The sequence below is a fragment of the Pagrus major genome, chromosome 5 (genome assembly GCF_040436345.1).
Source record: "Pagrus major chromosome 5, Pma_NU_1.0".
Classification (NCBI taxonomy): domain Eukaryota; kingdom Metazoa; phylum Chordata; class Actinopteri; order Spariformes; family Sparidae; genus Pagrus; species Pagrus major.
The window spans coordinates 38,730,681-38,757,163 of NC_133219.1; the positions used below are offsets into that span (position 1 = coordinate 38,730,681).

Consider the following 26,483-nt stretch of genomic DNA (forward strand, 5'->3'; position numbering starts at 1 on the left):
TCTCCTTTTCTGCTCTCAAATACCCGTTTTTGTCTGATAAAGAGACACGTGAGGACAATCTCAAGCTGCTTTTCTCAGGCTCTTATATAAGTTCTCTCTTATATGCAGAGTTAAGTGTTTGGCGTGGACGTTGTTTATCTCAACGAGATCTAGACTCATCTGTTAGAGTATTTTGTTCCTGTGTTTATCAGACACTCCATCTCAATATATGAGCACAACCCCATCTATAGCAGTCTCCGTCAGAACCCCGGCGTCCTGTTTGGTTGAATGCTTAAACAGTCTGGATTTAATCGCAGCGTTTGGCTCTGACTTGTTTTTCTGCATGTCAGCCACCGAGTCAAGTACTGTACATGCCGTAAACCCCAGACATGGTCACCCATCATCGCATTTCCAGTCATTATCATGTTCCATGATTTCAGCCTGTATACAGTTTTATATCCTCCTGCAGTCCAGACCTCATTGCCTCTGACCACAGTGATTAATGTGGTTGATCTCTGGGAGAAAATAGCAGAGAGACTGATGATTGGTAGTTTTCACTCTGGTGGCATCTGCCCTTCTCCCGGCAGCAAATGCCAATTTGGGAAACCCTTACTTTCTCATTATTTGATGTCTAGGTTCCTCTTGGCTGTATATGAGAGCAGTCTGTACCAGCCCATCTGTTGAGCGAAGCGAACGTATCCCCCCCCCTACAGCCAGCCAGACTGAGCTCCCTCCCCTCCGCCTGCACTGTCACGTAGCACAAGAATGTGGGTTTGGTCTATGGGAGAGGAAAATGTTTATTTAATCCCTGCTAAAAAGTCCAAGAGGAAAATCTCTGAGCTGAGTTTTGACAGCCTCACGCTGCCGGCGAGCTAAAAGGCCACAGACGAAGTTTTGTTTAGACACCCAGAGGACTCTTTTCTACACTTACATTCATAGTCTCTCCATTGGTTTCAGTCACAAACTAAGATTTAAAATACTCTCTAAAGTCATCCATGTTTCACTGGTGGACTGATATTCATGTCATACAGTGTAGTGAAGGTAGACGCCTTGCTAACACGTGCACCACTGGGTGAAACAGGGGCCCCTATCTGAGCATGGACCATGTTGAGTGCACATGTTAGCACTGCTGCACGGTCAAACAGTTATGGGTGTATTAAGATTTACAGTGATACATCAGTGATAAAACAGGATGTTACCAGGCACCTCTCCCTGCTGGTTTTAAGTGACTATTGTGAACGCTCTGATTAATAAATGTAAATAAATAATGCTCAGTTTGTGGTGACAGTTAGCCCACAGGCGTTGTCCATTGTATTATGGACGCAGAGTGAATGATGAAGAAGAAGAATCGATATTTGATCACATACAATGTAAAACATAGTGAAACTGGTACTGGTACATCTAACCCATCCCGAGGGAGCAGCAGGCGCCCGTACTCGCCCGGCGACCAACTCCAGGTCTTCACCAGTGCCTTTGGTCAAGGAGCTCAAGCACTGACCCAGGCCTTCTCATTTCATCATATCACAGCACGAACACCCACTTACTTGTGGGGTTTACTGTCATCACTTGCCAAATATAGACACTAAAAAGCATAAAACCACATGCCGGTTTAGCTTGCCTTATGTGCACAAAACTCCCAGCTTTAATTATGCTTCTGGCATCACTGTGCGACAGGACCGCTCCCTCTGTCTCAGATTCAAATGCATGCAAAAGAGGCAAACAAGCGATTTTTGAGGAACTTCGGTGGGAAATAAAAGAAGGACAACCTCGGAGGTCCTGGATCCTGTTTCGGCAGGACACTTGCACTTAGAGTCACTTACACTATTTTGTATTTACGATCAACCAAACATATGCACTCCATCAACATCGTTTGAAAGATGCTAAAATCATATAGAAATGGTGCACATACAGGCCTTAAGGAAGTCTCTTTTCACCACTGGAGAACAAAAGTGAACCCCCTTAGGGACACATGGAGGATCCTGGTGAAGGTTGAGCAGCAGAGCTCATGAAAGTCGAGCACAAACTGACTTGGTGTATTCTGTTTGGGTCCGTCTGCCGTCCTCTGCTGCGGAAGTCTGCGGTCCACGATGATGTAGGCGTGAGGCGTCTCGAAAGAAATGTCACCTTCTTTAATTGCTGCTCACTACACGTGCACTCACAATGCTGTGTTTGTGCATTTTTTCCTTTACTGACTGCTTTGCGGCGACACGCTAACATGTGTTGCACGTGTCACCATGGAAAACGCTTTGATACCTTTTAAAGACAAAAAAGTGCAGCGAGGCAGCCTGTCAGGGTGTTCAGCATTAACAAGGTGATTAACTGTAAAAATGAGAATATTTACAAGCGGCGCACGCAGAGCTGAGCGGCTGTGGTTGCAGCCTTGAGGGGGGGTCGAGGGTCTTTGACTGCATGTTATGTAAGACAGGAAATGTATATGTTTGGCCTGTTTACATTAAGTCAGATGGCAGAAGTCTGTGTGTCCAGAAAATAAGATCACTCTGTGTAAAACTAATATATTCCTCAACGAACATGTAGTTTGTCAATTACAGAAATGGACCAAAACATTATTTTAATATGTGTTTGGAAATTAATTACATATGAACACACGTATAGTTTTGCATATATAGCTGCCATTAGCTATTTAGCTCAGTTAGCAGTGCAACTAGTGGTTCGGACTGTGAGCTCAGCATATCAGGGGAATGTTGGTGTTTACACCGCAAGCTAGGGAGCTTTGGACCGGGGCTGGTTGGGGCTAGCTGGTCTGTAACTTAGTACATAAACGTCGTAACGTCAAAACTGTTATTTCTTCGCACTCTGTTGATAATTTTTTAATGTTTCCAACTAAATCTCTTACATAAGCAATTTGACGTATGTGTACAATTTTTTCTCGTCTACAGAACCTCGATATTCAAGTCGAGGATGCCCGCATACGAGCCATCCTGTCGTCGTACCGAAAGCGGATCCCTGTGACAGAGGGCTACGTCGAGGTCAAAGATGGCGGTAAATGGAAGCAGATCTGTAACAACGACTGGAACCAGCTCAACAGCAGAGTCATCTGTGGCATGTTCGGCTTCCCCGGGGAGAGGAAGTACAACGCCAGAGTCTACAAGTGAGTCTACAGCAGAGATTAAATACTGATTAGAGTAATGTATGTGAAAGCTACTTTCTGTCCATCTCCTTTTAGCTCTGTTTTGGTCTCTGTCAACTCCTCAGACAAATGGCTTTTCAGCTGCTAAATGCTCCAGTATGTTCACCAGCTGTTTTTGGGCAGAGCAGGTAGCACACACTGGGTTTATGAAAAGGAGGAACTGACAAGTCAGCTTGTAAATCTCTGGAGTTTCATCATTAAGCAGCAAGTTACCCCTCGCACATTACTTAAAGTCCTTTCATTCACTGTTAACGTATAAATATTGCAACTGTAAAGGGTAAGCATATCGTAGAAAGTGAGATGTCCATGTCTTTTTTTGATTATGATGCAGGTCTAGATGTTGTATAAATACTGTGAAGGTATCAAAACGTTTAATCCGCAGCCAATATGCAGAAAATGTTCTTTTAAAAGAGGCGTCAGGACTTACAAAGACTGTGATGTCACAACTATACAGTCACCCCCCAGGCAAGACTGTTGCAGATACATGGTGGGCTGTGCCTGCTCAGGCCTGTGAGAGCTGACCAATCAGAGCAGATTGGGCTTTTCAGGAGGGGGGGGACCTTAAAGAGACAGGCACTAAAAACGGAGCGTTCAGACAGAGTGTGAATAGAGACACTGCAGCAATGGACCGTATGAGAAAAAGCATGTGGACATTTTCTTGCAGATGCCTAAAATAGAAATATGAACCTGAACAATGAGCGTAGTATGGGAATTTTAGGAATGTGCACCATGTCCACACAATACCACAATGTCAGCTCCCCCTATAGGATCCTGGGGCTTTTGGGTGCCTCGCGGTCGGAAGTCTGGGATCCTGGTGTGGTTGACAGCTTTACACTTTTAGTGATGCAGCCTTGGTTTGCAGCCTGTCCTCCTCATGACTGCCGTCTTTGTGGTTCAATTTTGGTCAAAAGAGCAAATATCCCATGTGATGTAATTGAGGAAGAATACCACCATAATGGGAAATGAGCATTACAATCGTTGGACTAGCCCCAAATCCCTGTGTGTGGATTGCATGCTTGACATCACAGACCCTTATACCTTAAAACCCAACCCGACTCCTGTACGTTCAGCATCAGTGCATTCCACAAAGCTGTCGTGATGCGTTAGCATCTGCTGAGGGATCTAAATCTTGATTACATGATGGAGCTTGTATCCAAGCGGCCACAGGTTAATAGCGGCGTACCATAAAAAACTTCCAGCACTCAAGTTAGCCTTGAATTTACTGTCTGCGTCTGGACTGGAAGTTTCCTGTGCTTTAGGTAAACCACAGTCGAGCATGACGGCTCCTTAACTTTCCATCTACGTGTCAGCCGCCTCCCGCTTCAGCCCCATGAAACGTGCAGTGTGTTTTTTTTACAGGCTGTCTTTTGTAACAGCGATGACGCGGAGCCAAGAGCTGCTGCAGTTTCATAATCTTCCTGATGCTCCCATGTAGCTTCTAGTGTGGCTGTAGGGCCACTGTGTGAATGATGGCTTCAAATTAAAATGTCTTTATGAGTTAACTCTTAATGAGTGCATAGTTAACTGATAAGAAATGCACAATAATGTATGTTGATGAAGCAACAAAAAAGCTTGGTCAAGTGCATAAAAAGGTCTTTTAATCTAACAATAAGCTTGTTTATGATGCTATTATTACATTATATTGGACTATTTGTGTTAATAATCATCTTCTAGGGACTTGTTAGGGCCGTATTACCTATTAAGTTATTTTTATCACAAGAGCCTTAATACAAAGTGGAGCAAAGTAGGGTTTTGAGGGATTTACTGACCATCAACAGCCAGCATAGCACCCTGTAAACTGTCTGCATGCACGCCTTTCAAAAGTGAAGCAACAACAGTACCAGGTCCACTCCTCCTCTGTTGGCGGAGGCTAGCTGCTCTCCCCACACTTCAAGATCTTGTGTGCAAAGCTACCATGACAATGACAGAGACATTTGATATCAAGCCTCCAACCCAGCTCCTAGTTAGACAGACAGCAAGCCAACTCCCAAATTGATGAGATAATGGATGCAGATGGGAATTTGTGTTTAGTCTGTCACTGAGTTTCACATGTACTTGTACTAAAAAAAAGTAACCACTGCTCTAAACTGGTCCTCAGCATAGTTCAAGTTTCAAAACACTGCTGCAAGTTGACTCAAGTGATGTCACATATCATTTTCTCTTCACCACAGGAGACATTATACAACTGTTTTCACAGGCTGAGTAGTAATGTGACAAATAAACTGACATTGGCATGTAAAACTAGTAGAAGAAGTAACATTCACATTTATTAAAAGTGCTGGAAAACACAACTTGAGTAGAAACTAAACCACATTTAGATTCTGAGATTTTTCTGTGATAAGTCAACATTCACAGCCTCAGGACCAGTTTGTTCAGTCATAATGCTGTTTGAACGGTACGGATCTGCATCAAGACTGTGTTTCAAATTGCAATTTGAGGAGATAGCAGCGTCGGTCCTCTGGCTGCGGCTAAAAACACCAGTGTTGGACGGCTTCCAGTCTGGAGCTTCCCACTCACCGGCCCCCAAAATGAAAAACAAATGCTGCCTGTCCTCCTTTAACCTATTTTTTCCGGTACACCTCAGACATGAGACACAAGGATAGGATGTCGTTCAGCAAATGAGGCTCATTAAATCCATAATAAGGGCGAGTAATAAATGTGGAGGAAGAGATTAGCGGCCCAGCAGGCCTGAAAGAGTGTCATTAACCTCCGTTTGTTCAAGATCATATGGAAGACTGTGAACTCTCCAGCTGTTAGCTCACCTTTCACTTTTAAGTATTAATTATGCAGCATGCTGATGCCACTGCCCTTGTCTAGTTTTATGCCGTCAAGATAAAGCAGTCTGATGAGTTTAATAATTTTGCTTGATGAATTAATTAATTATAAGATGATTAAACGGCGTTTCATGTGTTTCTGGTGCAGCCGATCGAGAAATTCACCTGCAGGTTCAGCCCGTTGATGAGGTGTCCTTGAGCAAGTTAATGAAATCCTACTTTTCTCATCCACTCGCAAACTTCAGCCTGAAGTGAGAAACTGTAGATAAGAAGAGATTACAGGCATAATTATACCTGAACCATCACTTGCATTCATCCTTTTTTTGCCACCTCGTCTCCAAACTCACAAACTATGGCCTTAAAAGTTGTTCTGCTAATAAAACAGTTGCCTATTTGCACATTCAGCAGACACAGAGCAACATTAGCTACTGCTAGACAGTTAGCTTAGTTAGCCACGCAGCCAGCAGTCCAGACTGGGAGTTTAAATTACCGGAGCTGTGTGGGTGGTTACACATGCTGTTGATAATTTTAGTTATCTTTTAAACTAAAATTCTTACATATTGCACCTTTAATGAGACTATAGGATGAGCTTATTAGACGCCTGTAACAGCCATAGTCACTGGATCTTGTCTTCTTTTGTCAGAGCATTTGAGTTATTGATTGCTGTCGGGATGTTACAACATTTTATCGCAATATAAAATGCTTCTAGACTTACCAACTTACTAACCAACCCTTTCTTTTAAGGCTCTGTAGAACTGCAGTCTGGTGATAACATTAGACCCATTGTTCATAAATATTGATAAGTGCGGATTTAACTTGTAGCTCTTTTTGTTAGTCTAGAGACAAATAACCTCTCAAAGACCTCATTAATCTCTCTCCTCCATCTGTGCAGGATGTTTGCTCGCAGGAGAAAGCCCTCATACTGGGATTACTCCGTGAACTGCACAGGCAATGAAGCCCATTTGTCCAGCTGTAAACTGGGCCAGGGTACAGCAGTGAAGTCCAATGAGACTTGCGCTGGAGGATTGCCTGTGGTCGTGAGCTGCGTGCCCGGCAGAGCCTTCGCCCCGACATCTATGACAGGATTCAGGAAGGCCTTCCGACAAGAGGTAAAGTCCACAAGGGGAAATACGCTGTGGTTTAGTTAATAACTGGGTAAATCATGATCTTAAGACAAGCTGACAGAAATGATCTTTAAAAAGCCTTCGTGAGTTAAAATAATGCATGTCATCATCATGTGCTGGTGCCGTGTCCAGGGTGTAACCCGCCTCTCACCCAGTGTCAGCTGGGATCGGCTCCAGCACCCTGTGACCCTGGATGAAATCATATCACCATCTAGACTATTCTGGATCTAAAACACACGCAGCAGACTTTTGTTTTCCACAAATAATTAATCCTTCAGAAATAAAGGCAACAGTAACAGGAAGTGGGTCTGTGGATGGTGTCAATGAACTGAGACGGTAAACAAAGCTGATTAGGAAACGGCTGCACTGGTTCATTTCAGTTCACTGGCTCTGATGAAGAGGGAGGGACGTTGCATGTTTTGGTTGGACATCGTGCCAACACAACGTTCGATACAGACTGTCACTCTGTGAAGCGCAGCTGCATCTGCTTTGGACGTTTGTCATCAAAATAAATCATGGTCACATCGGGGGATTAAAAGATGACACAATGTCGTTAAATTCTTGGGACAGGGAAAAGGAAAAACATGGATGTTCAGAGAGCAACGCCAATATCAGCTCACTTTTATTCTCCTCACATTCTCCATTCATTCTTGAGCACGAAACTACACATTTTTACACATGAATGTATGTTTTACACATTAAGAAATTGAAGAATGTCAAAGAAATGGTGCAAACAAGCCGTTTTGTCCCAGTCTGTAACCGCACCAACCTCCAAATCAAGCGAGGAAATGTTACCAAGATTTACGGCACCACGAGGCCGATCTGAATTTCTGTGTGACTTCATGCACGTTGTGCTGTGAGCCTCGCCTGCTCTCTGTCACGTACCACAGAGTGCAGAGTTGGGAGTGTTGTGACTAACATCACATCCTAAATCTTCCAATATGCTTGGAAAGTCTGACTCAAAGAGATCTGATGCTTAAAACAGATATCTACCTTTTGGAAACAAAACTAAACTGAACAGGACTGAGCTGGTGTGAAAGTGGCTCACACACTGATACAGATAATCAGTGATATCAGATATCGGGTTATTATTTTCTCTTACTTGTTACACTGATATTCTTCATATTTGTCATGTTGTTGGTGTTGCCAGCGTCTTTTTTTCAATTGTTCCCAATGAGGAGCAGCGTCCAGCGTCTTTTTCCGAGCGCTCTGCCTTTTTTGTGCGTCCACTTCGACTGCTTTGAGTTTAAAATCTCTCAACTTTTCAGAAGGGTGCTGGTGCTCTTTTTCTTTTTCCAGGCCCAGGTGATAATATTCACCTGATTTTTGTCTCCTATGGATCACGTCATGCACCAACATCCTCCTCGATCCGATGTCCCGATGCCTATCATCATACAGCTGCGGTTGTCAAGATATTGTTGTCATAGAGACAAGACGCACATACAGCTTTACGCTTCATCTCAGCGCTCCTGAGCGAACAGCCAGCGCTTTTCTGCCCAAAAAAATAAAAAACGCTACATGGATACACCGACCCTTATCCTGCTTTTTTCCATGAACTCATTAGGACTCTCTGAGACCTAACACACTTAAAAGTATGAACTCTGAGTTGCCCCTTTAAGGCTTTGAATGTAAGCAGAAGGATTTTGAAATCAGTCCTGAACAGGAAGCCAACAACAGGTAACAGTGCAGAGTGAGGTGCCTGGTTTTAAGCAAGAATATAGCTATTTATTAATATTTATATGTCATTCCTGAAGAAACTGTGTCCAGCTGCATATATTAAATAGTAAGTATTATCAAGTTCAGATAGTCTTGGATCATGATCTCTGTCAAAACACTGTATATCTAAAATACAACTAGTTTACTGTCCTTTATCTTCTCAGACGATGTGTAGCGAGCCCACGCATCAGGACATCTGGGCTCTACCTAGTGATAGTGTGTCTGTGTCAGATGTCTGTACCTCACACTTCCAGTTTGTCTAAACCGCTAATAGGAGAACCGCATTAACAGCAGGTTCTATAAACATGAAGCCACCCAGTCTGCTGCCTCAGCTTTCTCATCACACAGAAGGAAAAGGTCCAACCTTTCAGCTGAGTCTGTTATTTCTAGAAAAATGTGGTTTTAGAGTTTGAACATTTTACTGTGACGTCTTTTTTTTACAATGTCTCCGTTTTTCCCTTCTTCAGCAACCGTTGGTTCGCCTCCGCGGTGGGGCCATCGTAGGCGAGGGCAGAGTGGAGGTGTTGAAAAACGGAGAGTGGGGCACCATATGTGACGACCACTGGAGCCTGCTGTCTGCCACCGTTGTGTGTCGAGAGCTGGGCTTCGGTACGGCCAAAGAAGCTCTGTCTGGAGGTCGCCTGGGACAAGGTATGTGTTTTTTTTACATTTTCACTGTTATTTGTGCAAAGAGCTGACTGTTTTTCCAGACGCTCCCCTCCTGCACATTCAATACTCAGGCAGAAAAAAGGAATATTTTAAGGATTTTCAAGGGCCTTTCGAATGAATTAAAAGAAGCCTAATCTAAGCTAGAGTGTAATGCATCCGATGAGAAGAGCAGGAAGAAAAAGCATGTACAGAAAACTCTTAAAACCAGCCTGGACTAAGAGCACAGTAGACCTGACAGTCCCGTGCCAGCGAGCTCAGAATGACAGTCTTTATAGTTGGAACAACTGTCCATGTATATTGCCTACATGCCCCGGGATAGAAGGTTATTACTGTGTAGCAAAACCACATAAGCCAAATATTTCAGGCAGTAATTCTATCCTTTAAGTCTGCTCATACCAGCCCTATCTGCCTCTGAGCAGAGTATCATGAACTCACAGACCTGATGGGAGAAAGTGCTTCTGCTCACTGGAACTGAGTTAGTTACATTGTGCAGGTCAGGGAGGATGAGAATCTCCTCCTGAGCTGGCAAAAAGTACGAAGTCAGATATCTTTCTGCAGGGAGATATATATGATTCCTTCAATTTGGAAGTTACTCTTTGCAGCAACAAGAGGAAAAAAAGAGACGAGGCGAGGCTCGCTCAGCTGCACTGTAGAAAACGGTATCTGTCTGAAACTTAAACCTCGAAGCCACTTTCTGCTCAGATGCTGTGACATAAATTGCCTTTGCACCAGGCGATGGCCGTGCTTGGAGGCATTTTTGTTTCCAGGTTGTCCGTCCATCCGTCCCATTCTTGTAAACGTGATATCTCGAGGACGCCTTGACGGAAATTCTTCAAATTTGGCACAAACGTCCACCAGGAATGAACCCGTAACTTAAACATTGTAGAGCTGCTCCTGTATATTAGCTACTCTGACCAGCTCTCCTTTCACAAAATTGCAGTCGTCAATATGAGCAGATTTACTGTGACTTTCACCTTTATTGATACTTTTTCCGTGCTGAGGCGGCGGCCATGTTGGAGGCAGTGTAGTTCACTGAGCAGCTTCACGCAAAACTAGACAAACTGACTTGCTCGGCTTGGAAAATGATCTTTTAAATAGACAAACATCATATGATTGTGATTCACGGCACAACTCATTCTGGATCAAAAATGTATTTGTCTCCTCATTGACGACTGGACACATTTTTTCCGATATGAAGTTCACCGATGGGGCGGTGACTGCGGCTCTCTGTGGAGGCCCCTCGCTCTGAGACGTCTCACTTTATGGTCTCCGCTGACAAGTTTCCTCCCAGACTGCAGGAGCAGGGTTATAACACCGACTGCACGGAGAGTTTTACACGGGTTTGGACCCGTCACCCAATTAAATATTCCACTGACCCACTTCTAAATTACACACTACTGTATATATATAATCTGTGTTAGACAGTGTTTTAAAGCCCTATAAAGGTTACCTTTCTCCTGGTTTACAAGTAAGAGTCCCGTACAGCGTGGTGCTCCTGAATAGGAGGTGTTTCTTTTTTCATAAACAGGGACATGCTGGACATTTTTGCACATTCCAGTGACATTAGACATGGAAAATTGTTGAAATGGACGGATTGTTGCTGTTCAAAAATCAATTTTCCATCATGATTCCTCATCAGTGGCACCCGACCCTTCATGGAAAAAAAAATCCAGCACCTGTTTTTGCTTAGCTTAGCATAATGACTGGAAGCAGGGGGACTCAGCTAGCCTGACTCCAACCGGCAAAAAAATTAACAAATTAACATGTAATACCTCGTTTATTGTTAACACGTGTTTCTACCATTTCTTGGCCGAGTCGGTAACTTCCTGAAACTTTGGATGGCGCCATGCCAGCTGTTTCCCCCTGCTTCCAGTCTGTATGCTAAGCTAAGTTAATCTGCTGCTGGCTGTAGCTTCATAATCACCTCTCAGTTTCAGTAGGAAGAGGAAAGAAAAACGTTGAGCGTCCCGTTTCTTTCATGTGTATTTTCCAGGCATGGGCCCGGTGCACATGAACGAGGTGCAGTGCTCCGGGTTTGAGAAGTCCATCACAGAGTGCTTCTTCAACAAGGAGGCTCTCGGCTGCAGCCACGAGGAGGATGCAGCCGTGAGATGTAACGTTCCCGCTATGGGCTTCCAGGAGTCGGTGAGCTTTGTTTTCAGTCAAACGCTGTAGCAACACACTCGCTGAGAAACATGGAGCATTGTTGTTCTTTTCAATATATTTAGTAGATATCTTGCACAAATACAGATCATTTTATAGTTTCTCACTGTATATGTTTCCTCAGCATTCTTCACTGCATGTATATTTCCCATCCTTGTATTGCTCCAATTCATAACTTTGTTTTTTTAATACCTATCATGCATGTGTTAGCCTTTTTTCAAAACTGCCTGAATGTACAGTATGCTGCATTCTTTGTCTTTGCAGTAACGTAAATGGCAATGTATCTTTACCTTAAGAAAAAAGAAGACACATTAACATCACTGATTTGTGTATAAATATGTAGATTTATCCTGTAAGTCAGCTCCTCTGTTGTGTTTTTCCTGCCCATAGCTGCGTCTGAGTGGAGGTCGTAACCCTTATGAGGGCCGTGTGGAGGTGCTGATGGAGAGGAATGGTTCTCTGGTGTGGGGGACCGTGTGCAGCGATGGCTGGGGAACCATGGAGGCCATGGTGGTCTGCAGACAGCTGGGACTGGGCTTCGCTAGCAACGCTTTCCAGGTAAGAGTCCCAGCAGTTAGAGGGTGGAAATCAGTTGGGTTTATCAGTTTATCAGTTAATCAGACCTGAAAAATAAAGTGTTACATACACCAACACATTTTTACTTACCTTTTCTGGTCAGCAGTAACCACCTGACTGAATACTGAGGAGCCTTTGCGTCAGTAATAAAAGGTTTTATAGTAACATTTTTACTCCACACAGAGGACTGTTGTTATCCAGTTTTAGTCCTCTGAGTTTCAAGGACTTGGAGATGACTCACAGCCAAACTATAGATGTTAGGACGCTGTTTTGTGGCCAGTGACTGCGAGGGATAACAAAAACAAAAACAGAGAAAGAAAGAAAGAAAGAAAGAAAGAATAAAGCTCGCCTTCTGTTCTGACTGGGCTGGAAGTCCATCTGGCACTGTGGAGTCAGTGGAGAGAGAAGACAGTGATATGAGAGCTGATCTCTGAATACAGAAGGTCATCTCCACTAAAAGAGCAAGCCAAAGAAAAACTCCTCCAAGTTTCTAAAGCCAGTGTCTGGTACAGCGACGATGTGTGATTCATTTCAGAGACTCTTCCTCTGCTTTGAAGGGATCGTCCTTTCTCTCCTTCTTTGGTCAAACTCAACTTCCTCTCTACCTCCCCTCCTACTTCAACTGCCTGTCTCCTATTAGGTGAAATGAGTGTTGACATCAATTAATAGCCCGTCTTAATTAGCAGCCAGGCAGCTGGGCTCTCTGGTGTAGATTAACGTCTTCATTAAGAGGTTTAAGAACAGCTTTTTATCGTCACACAAGCAGCATCACATGACGTAGCCCCGCGGCGCTGAGTTACAGACTAACTCTGGCTCTTTTTGTTTAGCTTCCAATCTGCCAAACACAGCGAGGTGTTTGCATTCAGTTTCCTGTGTAGTTTAGGACTTCTCATCCAGAAGTTTGTGAGATCCTTTAAAAAGTTTCCATCGAGGCTCATTTGAGCTTGGTGGCTTTTCGGTTTCTACGGTCCATCTGTAAAAGTATATACTGCATAAAGTGTTAATGAGACCGTAGATTCACAGTGGCACAGACACTTAGACTTATTGAGTACCTGCCTTTTGTGCAAGTGCCCGTTCATCACTGCTTGCAGTTTTAAATAAATGACTTCCTTTTAATATCATCAGTCATATACTCCCATAGCCTCCCACTGAGGACCGCTGTCACATTAAGACAAAGAGACCTTCTCCTCCAGCAGGGATGGATCGGGTGTTTCCAGTGCGTCATGATAACAGTAACAGAGGGAGTGGGAGGGGACTTCATACTTGCTGCCTTGCAGAGCCGTGGACCGAGGAGCAGAGCTTTATGAGTGGAAATTGCAAAATAATGGTTTGTGTGTGATTATAGGATGTCAGGTCGAGCAGGAGGCAGGAATGTGTTGTTATATGGGTGCAGATACATCGGTCAAGTATGTTAGGCATCCTGCAGCTCCGTTACTCATTAATATATTCAAGACTTGGGAGCGTTAGTGCTCAGCCCACGCACCACATGATGACTAGCCCATCCATGATGCTGTAAATTGGTAGGGTGTGCCCTCTGCTGGTCAGAGGGGAGAATCACCTTTCCATTGCTGCCTCTTGGTATCGTCACAGTAAAACTTTCAGTGGAAAGGTGGTGAGCTTACTCAGACAGTTTTGCGGGTTGTTATTCATCATTTCAGCATCCGATTTGTATTCTAATAATCCATTTTGCTGGTAAAGTAGTGGAGGATAGAAGCTGCACTGCATGGCAATAAAGGGTCGACTGAAGTTGACCACAGTGAACTGATTTAAGTTTATTTTTTATCAGTTCTACAAAAGATACTTAATATGTAATCAAATCAAAAGTCAGCTGTGAACCTTGGGTCGTGTTTTCCAACAGGAGACGTGGTACTGGCCGGGAGAGGTAAACTCAGACGCTGTGGTGATGAGCGGCGTCCGCTGTTCTGGTACCGAGATGTCTCTGTCCCACTGCCTGCACCACGGAGACCACCTCACCTGCCCCAAAGGAGGCGGACGCAACGCCGCAGGAGTCTCCTGCTCTGAGAGTAAGACGCTTACATTCATATGTTGTCGATGGTTTGCCCACAAATCATGTGATGTTACATTATTAAAAATGTGTCTGCTGCTCCTTTAAGATGCTGAGCCTGGTACAGTCATGAATGAACGATGAAAGAAAAGAAGTAACTGATGTTTTGATTTTAATTATACTTTAACTCGAGCCTTTGTTATTCACTTATTCCCGGGGAAGTTCTGCTCTGGAGGGTTCTGGAGCTTGAAACAGAAACTGCTTATTTACTTGACACACACCGAAGCCTGCCGATGACAGAGACTTTCTCTTTGTGTCTAAAACTGTTTTGTCTCCGTGGTTTTTATTCTCTTCTGATCCTCCTTGTCCACAGCGGCTCCTGACCTGGTGCTGAACCCTCAGGTGGTGGAGCAGACCACCTACATGGAGGACAGGCCCATGTTCATGCTGCAGTGTGCCTACGAGGAGAACTGTCTGTCCTCCACCTCCAGCCAGTCGCCTGCCAACTCCTACCGCCGCCTGCTGCGCTTCTCCTCCCAGATCCACAACAACGGACAGTCGGACTTCCGGCCCAAAGCTGGCAGACACTCCTGGGTGTGGCACGACTGTCACAGGTCAGAGTCATCGAGTACAAAGGACCCTTTAACATGTCCTCTGGTTTCATCACAGATTCCTTCATATAATAATAATTTTAGTCACCCGCTGTAGAGCCTTCCTGTCCTGGGCCGTGCACGAACCAGGCCAGTTTGTGATGTTTCCTCTGTGAAAGTTTACCTGGCTCTGGAAGTGAGCCTTCTTAAGTTTGTCTAAGAAGTAGAGCCTCCGCCTGATGTGCGATGATGTTTCAAAGATTTGCTCATTGACCATATCTTGCAATCAGCTTTATAGCCATAGATGCGTCTCATAAGTGGTGTTTGAACTACTAAATACCCAGAAATTAATAAACTATTTCAATTAAATGCTTTCAGTGATAGAAAAAGGTGTTGTTACCATGTTGATGCCGGATGTTTGGCCTGTGGGAAACGATGACAGGCAGAGTTATTGCAGATTCATATCTTTAAATATGATGCCATTTATCATACAATAGCTTTCTTAATCACAGACAGAGAGTTTGTGGTGACCAGTATATTATAAACCGGAAACATAAATCACAATTTAATCAGGAAGCATAAACTTCTCAATAAGTTTTTTTATATATATTTATATAAATAAGTCTTCACGTGAGGTTGTCTTCGTTAATTTTACCTCTTAATCAGGGGTGTAGTCCTATTTGTTTAAGTACCACATGCACGCTCGAGGTGACATTATGGCTCGTTTCAAAGGTCATGTAACCACCATTACTACCGTGACAAGTTGACATATCTTAGTCAATAATAAGTGACCACATAATGAAATGTTAGGCTGACTTCTCTTGCACAACAGATGCTTTAGTGATGATTGGATCTCTTAATTGAAGAACATATATGAATGATTCAGAAATCTTATAAATTGATGACTCGGCCCTCATGAATCGTGTCTGCAGCAGTTTTTTCCCTCCATACGTCCGGCTGCCCTGTAATTGACTGTGAGCTAAATTTACTGCAGAAAGTCCCACATTTTTGTGGTCCCTGTGTTGGCCGGAGGAACAGATCACTGTTGGCAGCTTCAGTCAGCTACCAGTTTTCAACATGTCAAACCTTTTGGTACCTTTGACCAGCAGAACTTGACGTAGCGTATCAGGCCAAAACAAGCAATTTAAAAAGAAGTTGTGGATTACAGGCAGCAGCCTGCGGTTCTTCATTTGAAGAGCGTCGGCACACTTTCTTCAGCAGAGATTGGAGCGACAGGAGACAACAAGAAGAGCGATTCTTGTACTTTCTGTGCTGCATTTTCAGGATGACTGGGTTTGTAAAACTGCATTTCTGTCCGTGTGTGTGTGTGTGTGTGTGTGTGTAGGCATTATCACAGCATGGAGGTGTTCACAACCTACGACCTGTTCAGCCTGAATGGAACCAAAGTGGCAGAAGGACACAAAGCAAGTTTCTGCCTGGAGGACTCAGAGTGTGACGAGGGTGAGAAAAAACTTTTACTTTTCAGAAACATGGCAGAAGTGCAATTTTTAACATAATCAACAACAGGCTTTTGAAGTTGCACTGATCAATATTAAATTTGCTGCTCAGAATAGTCTTTTCTTTGTCTCGTCAGCTCTTTGTTTTGGTTGTATGGCTCTCAGCTTTCCTGCACAGCAGACAGACGACGTTAGCACCTAGTCAGTCATAGTGGTTCACTTATCTGCTACAGAGACAGATATTTTCCTCAGGAGACCAAATCAGAGCTAAAGGAGAGTGAATATAGGACTCACTTTGTAATATTTTATTGCAGGTATTGAGAAGAGGTATGAATGCGCGAACTTCGGAGAGCAGGGCATCACTGTGGGCTGCTGGGATACCTACAGGCACGACATCGACTGCCAGTGGGTCGACATAACTGAGCTCAAACCTGGAGATTACATTTTTCAGGTAATGTTTCCCATGTTTTCCACAAGAACGTTTTTCTTTTCATGTGTCGACACAAGTGATTTTTTTTTTCAAGAGAAACTTTTTTTTTCCAAGTGTCAGGCCGAGTGAAAAAAAAAGTTTTTCACATGAACATTTTTTTTCATGAGACATTGTTTGTCCATTTGTGAACAGAGGAAAAAAAAAATTCCCGAAAAAATTTTTTTTTGAAGATGCATCTATTGTGTGTGGAAGCCCTGAGGGGCAAGTGAGAAATTTCATGAGAATTTGTTTTTGTTGTTCATGTGTGAAAGAAGAAAAACAATCACGATTCTTTCATGTGTTGAATCGAGTGAAAAAACAAGAACATAAAAGAAATTATTTTCCATGTGGCAAACACAGTGAATAAAAAATCCTGAAAAAAAAGAAATTCATGTGTTGAACCGAGTGAACAAATGTTTTTTTTTCTGTGAAACAGTGGGGAAAAAAAATATATTTTTTTAATTTTATAGTATTTATTTTTCATGTGTCGAGCTGAGTGAAAAAACAAATTTTTACAAGTTTTTTAATTTTTCTGAATCAATATTTCCTCGTTGTGTCATCCTCACATTCCCTCCCTCCCCCTCACGGCAAAACCTGACAAGAGGACGTAGAAAATGCATATTTCTGGCACAGAAAACGAGTTGTATGTGTCTGAGATGGAGGCTGGAAAACACTTGTTAATAATTCTCACTTGCCCCCCCCCAAAAAAAAATTTCCAACTAATAATTATTCCAGTCACATTGTCCTCTAGCAGTGCAAGGACAGTAAAAGTCCATGCATCCATCAGCATTATGCACAAGTGCCACTGCAGTATTTCTATGATTACAGTGATCAGACTTAGTTATTGAAGTTTAGTTCTGGTGAACTCAGCCTGACTTTACTTCCCCCCCCAAAAAAAGTTTCACTTGGTTCCACACATACGGAAAAAAAATGAATTAATGAATTTTTTTTTCTCATGAAAAAAATGTTTTCCACTTTGTTCCACACATAAAAAAACAACTTTCAGACATGATAAAAAATCGACACGTGAAAAAAATCTTTTGAAATCAAAATTTTTCACACATGAAAAAAATGTAGTATTTAGGAAATGCATCACCAGAAAAAAAAAAAAAAAACATATGTTCACCCCCTGCAGTGCAGGTCAGAAAATGAGGTGTGATCAAGCACACTGATGGCACATTGGTATCTTGAGGCAGCAGAAAATGACAGTGTGTGTTCCTGCTATTTAAAGGGCACATTATTCAGATAGAAATATGCTACTACACAGGCATGTTCCCAACATGTGTACACTCTGATGTTATAAGAGATGAGTGGGGTATTTACTAAAGTATGTATTGCTGTTGAGCAAAACTTGAAAAGCTGCTAACCACAGAGCTTATTTCAGGAACCTAACTAGAAACAGAAAGTGCAAAAATGATTTTCTTAGTTTTATCCCACAGCTCATTCCTGCAGCACTCTTTCAGTCCTGGCTTCTCACGGTCGTCCCTGACATGCTCATGTTCTCCCTCTCTCAGATAATAATTAATCCAAACTATGAAGTACCCGAGTCAGACTACTCCAATAACATCATGAAATGCAGATGTCGATACGACGGCCATCGTGTGTGGATGTACAGCTGCCATAACGGTAAGACCTCGCAGCCGTTTGACATTTACTTCCTTTTCATGTTGAAGGTCGAAGAATTTAAATTAATCCTACTGTATTTCTGTCAATGTAACATAGAAGTCATTAATAAGCACATGTAGCTGCAAACAGTAGTTTTGACATTACTGAATGCAATGTTGGTGCATTATGGGGGCAATCGAGGAATTAAAATACATTTATAAGCTTCATAAAAGCAATTTAAGAACACAAGATACACGTCGATGCTAAATATCAGTAGTCAGGGTAGTACAGTTACAATTTCCAACTCAAGGTGGACAACATACTCATTTTACTTGTTTATTTGGCTCACCACTGTCTCAGTAGGACAGATGAGGACTGAAATGAAACCAGTGGAAAAAGCTTGTAAGGTCTTGAGTTGGGAATATTTTCTTCTTATTACTGGTCTGTAGAATAAACCTCTATGCTCTTGTATCATGTGCTGTATATTATAATATTTATGGTAACCGCCACGAGAGACACTAACAAATTCTGACTCATTATCTAGTGCTACTGGCAGATATCTCCTCCATGTATCAGTGAAACTGTTGTGAAACCAGGACAAAGTGTGTGGGTGGTAACTCTGCCTGTCTCTGCTAGGTGGCTCATTAAGCACTGAATCAGAGCAGACGTTCCCCGGCCTCCTCAACAACCAGGTGACCCACAGGTAAAGACAGAGCAGAAGAGAGGAGTCAACTGGCCGTCACCCCCTCCGGCAGGGAGGCCGTCTGAAGCCCACCGACCCGCTTCACATCTCCATCTTTGTGGTGGACTCCTCCAGCCAGCCCTGCCCTGCTCCAAACCATCTTTTCATGTTCTCCCTCGGCCATGAGGCAGCAGCGTTCTCTGACCCTCCACCCTCCTTTTCCCCCCTCAGCAGAAAGAATATTTGATTCCCCCTCCTGTCTGAACAGACGCAGCTACAGCCTCAACAACACTTCCAACCTCCATGGTTCAGATAAAGAGACGGTGAAGCTCTCTGTGTCCCTGTGACTTTTCTTTTCTCTTTTTTTTTTTTGGATTGAGTGATGAAATAAACTTGCTGGGAAGGTGCAGCGTCGGAGAATGTCATCAAGAACGGGTTCTCTTTTGAAACGCAGCACTTCAACAGAACTCTGCTGCAGCACTTTTTGGTTGAAAGCTCACCCTGCTGGAGAGAGTTGGGATGTCAGTGTCAGGGACGCCTGAGGACTGAGAGGAATCATCAATAACAACAGCAGCAAGAGTTTCATCGAGTGTCTTCTACACACTAAAGTCCACATATACTGAGGTTATGTTAGTGAGGGTGAACTGAGTTTCTTCTGCATGTCTGAAGGCACAACTGTCACATCTTCACTGAGGAGTTCATGCAAATCCAGCTGTGGCACAAGCAAGTCATCAAAAAACAGCGTCCATCACCAACGACAAGTGCTAATTGCCTGATACTCTCCAAGGCCCGGTATTACACATGCATCTTGGGTGATCCGATCACAAGTAGACAGCTCTAAGTAAAGATGACCGCTAGGATGACAGACCACGTTTATTAGCGGTGTGTACACACGTGTCTTCGTTAACTGAATCCACCATGACACAAGAAGAAGCCACAACGATGAGCAGAGCGGATTACACGCTGTCTGATTTCCATTTGCTTCACTGTAATGAAAATTACATGTCTGGGCTGTCTTAACTTACCAGTGATAATCTGCCAGCAGATGTTTGTGAACTCACTGTCTGTTTCAACTGTTTTCACCACTGAATTAGTAACATCACCAGACTCCATTAAAAAAAACACACAAATTTGAGAGTTGCTGAGTAACGAGGAACAAATAAACTTTTGGAAAATGGCGACAGCAAATTCTCAATAATTCTTGCCTTTTTGTAAATTCGGCTTAATTCAACACATTAAGTTGTTTCTTTCCTTTTAAAAAAATACCAGTTTCTTGCGGCATCGCTGTACCGGCCTGTGTTGTGCAAAACTTATACTTACTTGGTTTTTGACACTGTTATAACTTATCTCATCATTTACATTGAATTTATAAAAGAAGACAACATTTTATTCTTTCTAAACATGTAAATAAAAATTAAAATAGCCTACTTACCCAGACTCCTTTGAAAAATTGCACAATTTTGTGAGTCGTTGCGTTAGGAGAAACTTTACAAACGTTGTGACATTTTTCAGTGACAAATTCTTAACTATTTGGGCTTTTTTGTGAATTCTGCAAATGTTCTACAATAAGTTTGTTCTTTGTGTGAAAAACATTGTGTCCGTTTGTCTCAATGATGTACGTGTTTTATTTGCAACGCATGAAAGTGAAATCCAATCACATGCATGAGCTGTCCGTCTCTCAGATCATCCAAGACGCATGTTAAGATTAATCCACCAAGTGCCTTCAAGTTATCTAAAGCTTTTTTTTTTCTTTTCTTTTTTTAATGACTGGAGCATATATATTATCGGAAATATACTTGTAGTACAACTGAAAACTAGTTGTACTACAATCCTTTGTGGGCATTTGTGTTGCAAAGTGTGTTGGAAGCAATCTCAGTCAGTCAGGTAGGAACTTACTGATCATTTTCATCACAGTATCTTTTATCTAAGAGGTTTTTAGTTTCGACCAGCTCTGTTCAAATCAGGTTTTGTCTTCTCTTTGTTAAGTTAGCTATTTCAAACTGACTGAGATCAACTTCAGCACCCAGACATTGTCTTGTTGTTCTGATATATTCATGACACTTTGCTCTCTGTGATATGTAGCAATATTTTTTGCTTTCCAAGCTATTACGGGACCTCACATTTCTCCTTCTCTTAGTTCAGTAAGTTACTCTTTAAATGTCATCCTTTTAATCGGCCCAGTGCCTGATCATGTCCCCAGTAGCGATGCTCCAGTGTTAATGACACTGTGAGCATATTGCAGATCAGATCATCTTCTACAGTCCACAGGTCCGCTCTGTAAATCACATGTCGTGTGGAGAAAGAATCGACGCTCAAGAAGTTTTCTGGTGTCAAGATTTTTTCTCTCTCTCTCTCTCTCTCTGTGTAGACAGTCACAGTTGCAGATATATTGTTTTTCAAAAGACAACACATGAGTAACTGAGTCTTATTGAAGTTTATTGTTACAGTTTTATTCCTCATTTAAAGAAAAAAATACATTATGTACAATCATTTGTGTGAATCTTATTTTATAATGGTGCTATCAAACTGGTCCTCTGTTTTCTGAGGGTACAGTACATGTTGAACAGCTACATTATGTATACTAACAGTATACTTGAACTGAGCGTAAGAAACAATGTGCTTTGTGTGTTAAGCTATAATAAAGGTCTGAGTTACGGAGCAACCACATCTTTCTTTGTTTTGTTTTATTGCAGCTCAGTGTTCGATATCTTTCCTCTCAAACAATCACGGGACACGTACACAGCTATACAGCACAAAACATTAAAATTCACTGAGTGGCTTCAGCTCACCACGCTGCCATCAGCTCGTGTCTGTGTGCTCAAAGATTCTCTTTCTTGTCGCAGTGAATTTTCCCAAAAGCCTTTGCTTTCTTCCCCCCACATCTTTTTTCCTGAGGTAGGAGAAACAATCTGTTGCATTCACACTGCAACGTGTGTGATTTTAAACCCCTTCAGGTGACAGTGAGATGTCGGATTCTGTGCACGTTCCTAAAATCATAATGGTTGTAAGGATTGTCCTCCAAAAGTACTCATTTCTCAGAATCAGTATCTGAAAACGAATGAATGGAGGAGCTGAAAAATGTGTGTTTGTACTGAATTTTTTTCAATTTATTTTTCTCAAAGCAACAACATTGTTCAGTCTCATTGAGGGATGCATAATCCGATTTTTTTTTACCGACAATTACCTGCCTCTTATGGCTGATACTGATCAGATATTTTTACATTTTTGTATTTTCAAAATAAGTTTGTACCCTATAGTTTTTGCACACCTCAGTTTAAGAAAGGCTAAGATGTATCGAGCAAAGATAAATGATTTCATAATCCATAACTCTTATAAGAGTCGTTGTGTTAAAAGAATTCAGATTTTGCTCTATGTGAGGGTCTAAAAGCTCTTTTCTGAGTGTGTTGTCTCCTCTAAAATGATTATTTTTGCTCTAAAAAAGTGTCAGATTTTAAACATATGTAGTCTAAAGAATGCTGAATTTCTCATTTTACAAACCTACAATGTATAACTTCAAAAAAGTCCCACAAAACAGCGCCACCACCCATCCTTCACTGTAGTGTTCAACAGGAGCCTAAAGCAGTGCAGCACTGACCTCTTGTGGCTTGAAACAGACATTACATTATTTCTCTGTAGCAGCTTCAGCAGAAGTGAGTTAAAGTAAACCATTAATTGCTATTTGTGACCCATTCATCCATTCTTAAAAGCACTTGCTAGCAATGTTATGGCGTAACTGGCGCCTATCCCAGCATGCACTGGGGGCAGAGAGGAGCACACTCTGGCCAGTCACGCACTTAAAGACAAACCTACATTCACAATCACACTACAGGTAATCCAGCTAACCTGCAGGTTTTCTGCACTGTGGGAGGAAACAGACACATAGGGAGCAAACAGCTGTGAGGCACAGCAGCCTCCCCAAAAACAAGAGGAGTGGTACATCTGCATACCAAACAATCTTCTGTTTCCCCATCTGCCACAGTCGGATCTCATTTCAAAGCTCGCTGGCAGGGGGGAGGGATGTTTACAGTAAAGTCCAATTATGCTTTTTCTGCCAGAGTACATCCAATAAACCATAAAGCCGATGAATTACAGTTGTCATAAGTACAGTCATTTAGAAACTGAGGCACTAAGCTGCCCCTGATCTTTATGCGGTCTTTAAATCACGGCTGCTTTCTCTGAAGGAGAACACTAGCTGTGGATGTTGGACTGACGCCAGACATTTCTCTGTTTGGGCAATCTGTTGTGCTGCAGAGTTAAACTGCTCTGAGTCACACAGTAGGAGGACCAGTGAACACTGCTGAGATACAAGGCCCGTCAGGTTTAGGCAAATGTACAGTGCAGTCACACAAGAGGGAACCATCTGATCTTTATCTGATCTTTTGTGGTTAATTTCTGAGTTTTTTTCACCACTCTTAGATAGAAAGAACCTAGTGTGTGCACAAGCTATACATACAGTATGTAAGCCTCACCATGCATGTAGCGCAAAGCTATCAGAGGGCTGATAGATTGAATGATTCTCTTTTGGTCTAATAGATTGTTGAGAATTTTACACAGAAAAGTTCTCAGGGAGAACCACTAGATATGTGGAAAAAGTAGTGTAAAGCCTTCTGTGGCTCCAGAGGAAGCTGCATGTAATCTGATAAAATTGCCTGACCGTGATGTCATTCAGTGGCTAAGTTGCATTATGGGTAATGTAGGCACCATGTTTTTGTTTTTTTTAAAGGAAGAAGTACTACCCACTTGCAACTAAGTGACAAAAGGCTTTAGATTACTTTTTTCCCATATGCAGTAGTACTACTTAAGACCTGTTAACACACAAATGAATGCAATTGATATTCATTAGGTTTGAAGGTCAAGGATAAAAAAAATGTCCACATGGAGAATGGAGTGAAAATTAAAAATTAAAAAAATTCAAGAGGAATTTTTGTGTGTGTGTGTGTGTTTGTTTTTGTAATACCCATTTTGACCACAATTCTTTTTTTCACATGGTACCACGCACAGAAAAAAAAAGAATTGTTGTGACAAAAACGTTTTTCTCGATTGATTTTCTTTTTCACATTCGCACAGATTGAAAGAATAATTAAGGATAATCAGGGGGAAACAATTCCATGTGTAGAACTGTGAAAAAAAAACATTTTAAGGATTTTTTTTGCGTGTTTGTTTGAAAATTCAGGATTTCTTTTTTTTTTTAGGTGAGTGTAGCCAACTGAAATTTTTCCTTTTTTAAGAGGAACATTCCTTTTAGTAAGGCTCATTTTCCCTGTTTGTTTTGTGTAATACTCATTTTAACCCAAAGAAAAACAAATCTTCACCCAGAAAAACAAAAAAAAAAAAAACGACAATTTTTACCCAGAAAAAAACAAAAAAAACGTGACAATTTTTCTTTTCTTTTTTAGGTGGGTGTAGCCAACTGAATTTTTTCTTTTTTTAAGAGGAACATTCCTGTCAGCCAGGCTGATTTTCCCTGTTTGTTTTGTTTAATAGTCGTTTTAACCCAAAGAAAAACAAATTTTCACCCAGAAAACCAAAGAAAACAGACAGTTTTCACCCAGAAAACAAAAAACAAAAAGCGACAATTTTTCTTTTCTTCTTTTCTTTTTCAATTTTCAGCCAGAAAAAACAAAAAAAGCGTGACAATTTTTCTTTTCTTTTTTAGGTGGGTGTAGCCAACTGGATCTTTTCTTTTTTTAAGAGGAACATTCCTTTTCAGTCAGGCTCATTTTCCCTGTTTGTTTTGTGTAATAGTCATTTTAACCATAAGAAAAACACATTTTCAGCCAGAAACACAAAAAAATACCAGACAATTTTCACCTTGAAAAAAAAAAAAAAAAACAGAATTTTTTTCTTTTTTTTTTTTTTTAGTTTTTTTTTAGGTGGGTGTAGCCAACTGAAATTTTTCTTTTTTTAAGAGGAACATTCCTTTTTAGTCAGGCTCATTTTCCCTGTTTGTTTTGTGTAATAGTTGTTTTAACCTGAAGAAAACCAAATTTTCACCCAGAAAAATAAAAAAATACCAGACAATTTTCACCCAGAAAAATGAAAAAAAAAAACCCAAAACAGACGATTTTCACCCAGAAAAAAAAACGACATTTTTTTTTTTTTTTTTTTTTTTTTAGGTGGTGTAGCCAACTAATTTTTTTCTTTTTTTAAGAGGAACATTCCACTCGGACAGGCTCATTTTCCCTGTTTGTTTTGTGTAATAGTCATTTTAACCCAAAGAAAAACTAGTTTTCACCCAGAAAAAAAACAAAAAAAAAAAAAACAGACGATTTTCACCCAGAAAAAACAAGGACAATTTTTCGGATTTTTTTTCTTTTCTTTTTTTAGGTGGTTTTAGCCAACTGAATTTTTTCTTTCTTTAAGAGGAACATTCCAGTCGGTCAGGCTCATTTTCCCTGTTTGTTTTGTGTAATAGTTGTTTTAACCTGAAGAAAACCAAATTTTCACCCAGAAAAAAAAAAACAAAAAAAAAAAAAACAGACGATTTTCACCCAGAAAAAACAAGGACAATTTTTCAGAATTTTTTTCTTTTCTTTTTTAGGTGGTTGTAGCCAACTGAAATTTTTCTTTTTCTAAGAGGAACATTCCTTTTCAGTCAGGCTCATTTTCCCTATTTGTTTTGTGTAATAGTCGTTTTAACCTGAAGAAAACCAAATTTTCACCTAGAAAAATGAAAAAAATACCAGACAATTTCACCCAGAAAAACGAAAAAAAAACACCCAAAAACAGACGATTTTCACCCAGAAAAAACAAGGACAATTTTTCAGAATTTTTTTCTTTTCTTTTTTTAGGTGGTTGTAGCCAACTGAATTTTTTCTTTTTTTAAGAGGAACATTCCTTTTTAATGAGGCTCATTTTCCCTGTTTGTTTTGTGTAACAGTCATTTTAACCCAAAGAAAAACTAGTTTTCATCCAGAAAAAAAACAAAAAAATAACAGACAATTTTCACCCAGAAAAACGAAAAAAAAACAGATGATTTTCACCGAGAAAAAAAACCCGACAATTTTCTTTTCTTTTTATTTTAGGTGGGTGTAGCCAACTGAATTTTTTCTTTTTTTAAGAGGAACATTCCTTTTTAGTCAGGCTCATTTTCCCTGTTTGTTTTGTGTAATAGTTGTTTTAACCTGAAGAAAACCAAATTTTCACCCAGAAAAATGAAAAAAAATTCCAGACAATTTTCACCCAGAAAAACGGAAAAAAAACCCAAAACAGATGATTTTCACACAGAAAAAAAGACGACAATTTTCTTTTCTTTTTTTTTTAGGTGGGTGTAGCCAACTGAATTTTTTCTTTTTTTAAGAGGAACATTCCTTTTTAGTCAGGCTCATTTTCCCTGTTTGTTTTGTGTAATAGTCATTTTAACCCAAAGAAAAACAAGTTTTCACCCAGAAAAAAAACAAAAAAAATAACAGACAATTTTCACCCAGAAAAGTTTTTCACCCAGAAAAAACAAGGACAATTTTTCAGATTTTTTTTCTTTTCTTTTTTAGGTGGTTGTAGCCAACTGAATTTTTTCTTTTTCTAAG

At 41.2% G+C, this 26,483-nt stretch overlaps 1 protein-coding gene across 1 annotated transcript in view; it reads left to right on the top strand.

The window, feature by feature from the left end:
- loxl2b (lysyl oxidase-like 2b) overlaps nucleotides 1-21,619 on the top strand; it is a 34,096-nt gene extending 12,477 nt beyond the window's left edge. The window contains exons 4-14 of the mRNA XM_073466505.1: nucleotides 2,877-3,088; nucleotides 6,794-7,010; nucleotides 9,209-9,392; nucleotides 11,404-11,555; nucleotides 11,964-12,131; nucleotides 14,008-14,173; nucleotides 14,528-14,768; nucleotides 16,090-16,205; nucleotides 16,516-16,652; nucleotides 18,185-18,296; nucleotides 18,912-21,619. Coding sequence (XP_073322606.1) covers nucleotides 2,877-3,088; nucleotides 6,794-7,010; nucleotides 9,209-9,392; nucleotides 11,404-11,555; nucleotides 11,964-12,131; nucleotides 14,008-14,173; nucleotides 14,528-14,768; nucleotides 16,090-16,205; nucleotides 16,516-16,652; nucleotides 18,185-18,296; nucleotides 18,912-18,982 — 1,776 coding nt within the window. The 3' untranslated portion in view covers nucleotides 18,983-21,619. The remainder of the gene's footprint in view (nucleotides 1-2,876; nucleotides 3,089-6,793; nucleotides 7,011-9,208; nucleotides 9,393-11,403; nucleotides 11,556-11,963; nucleotides 12,132-14,007; nucleotides 14,174-14,527; nucleotides 14,769-16,089; nucleotides 16,206-16,515; nucleotides 16,653-18,184; nucleotides 18,297-18,911) is intronic.
- The last annotated feature ends 4,864 nt before the right edge of the window (nucleotides 21,620-26,483 follow it).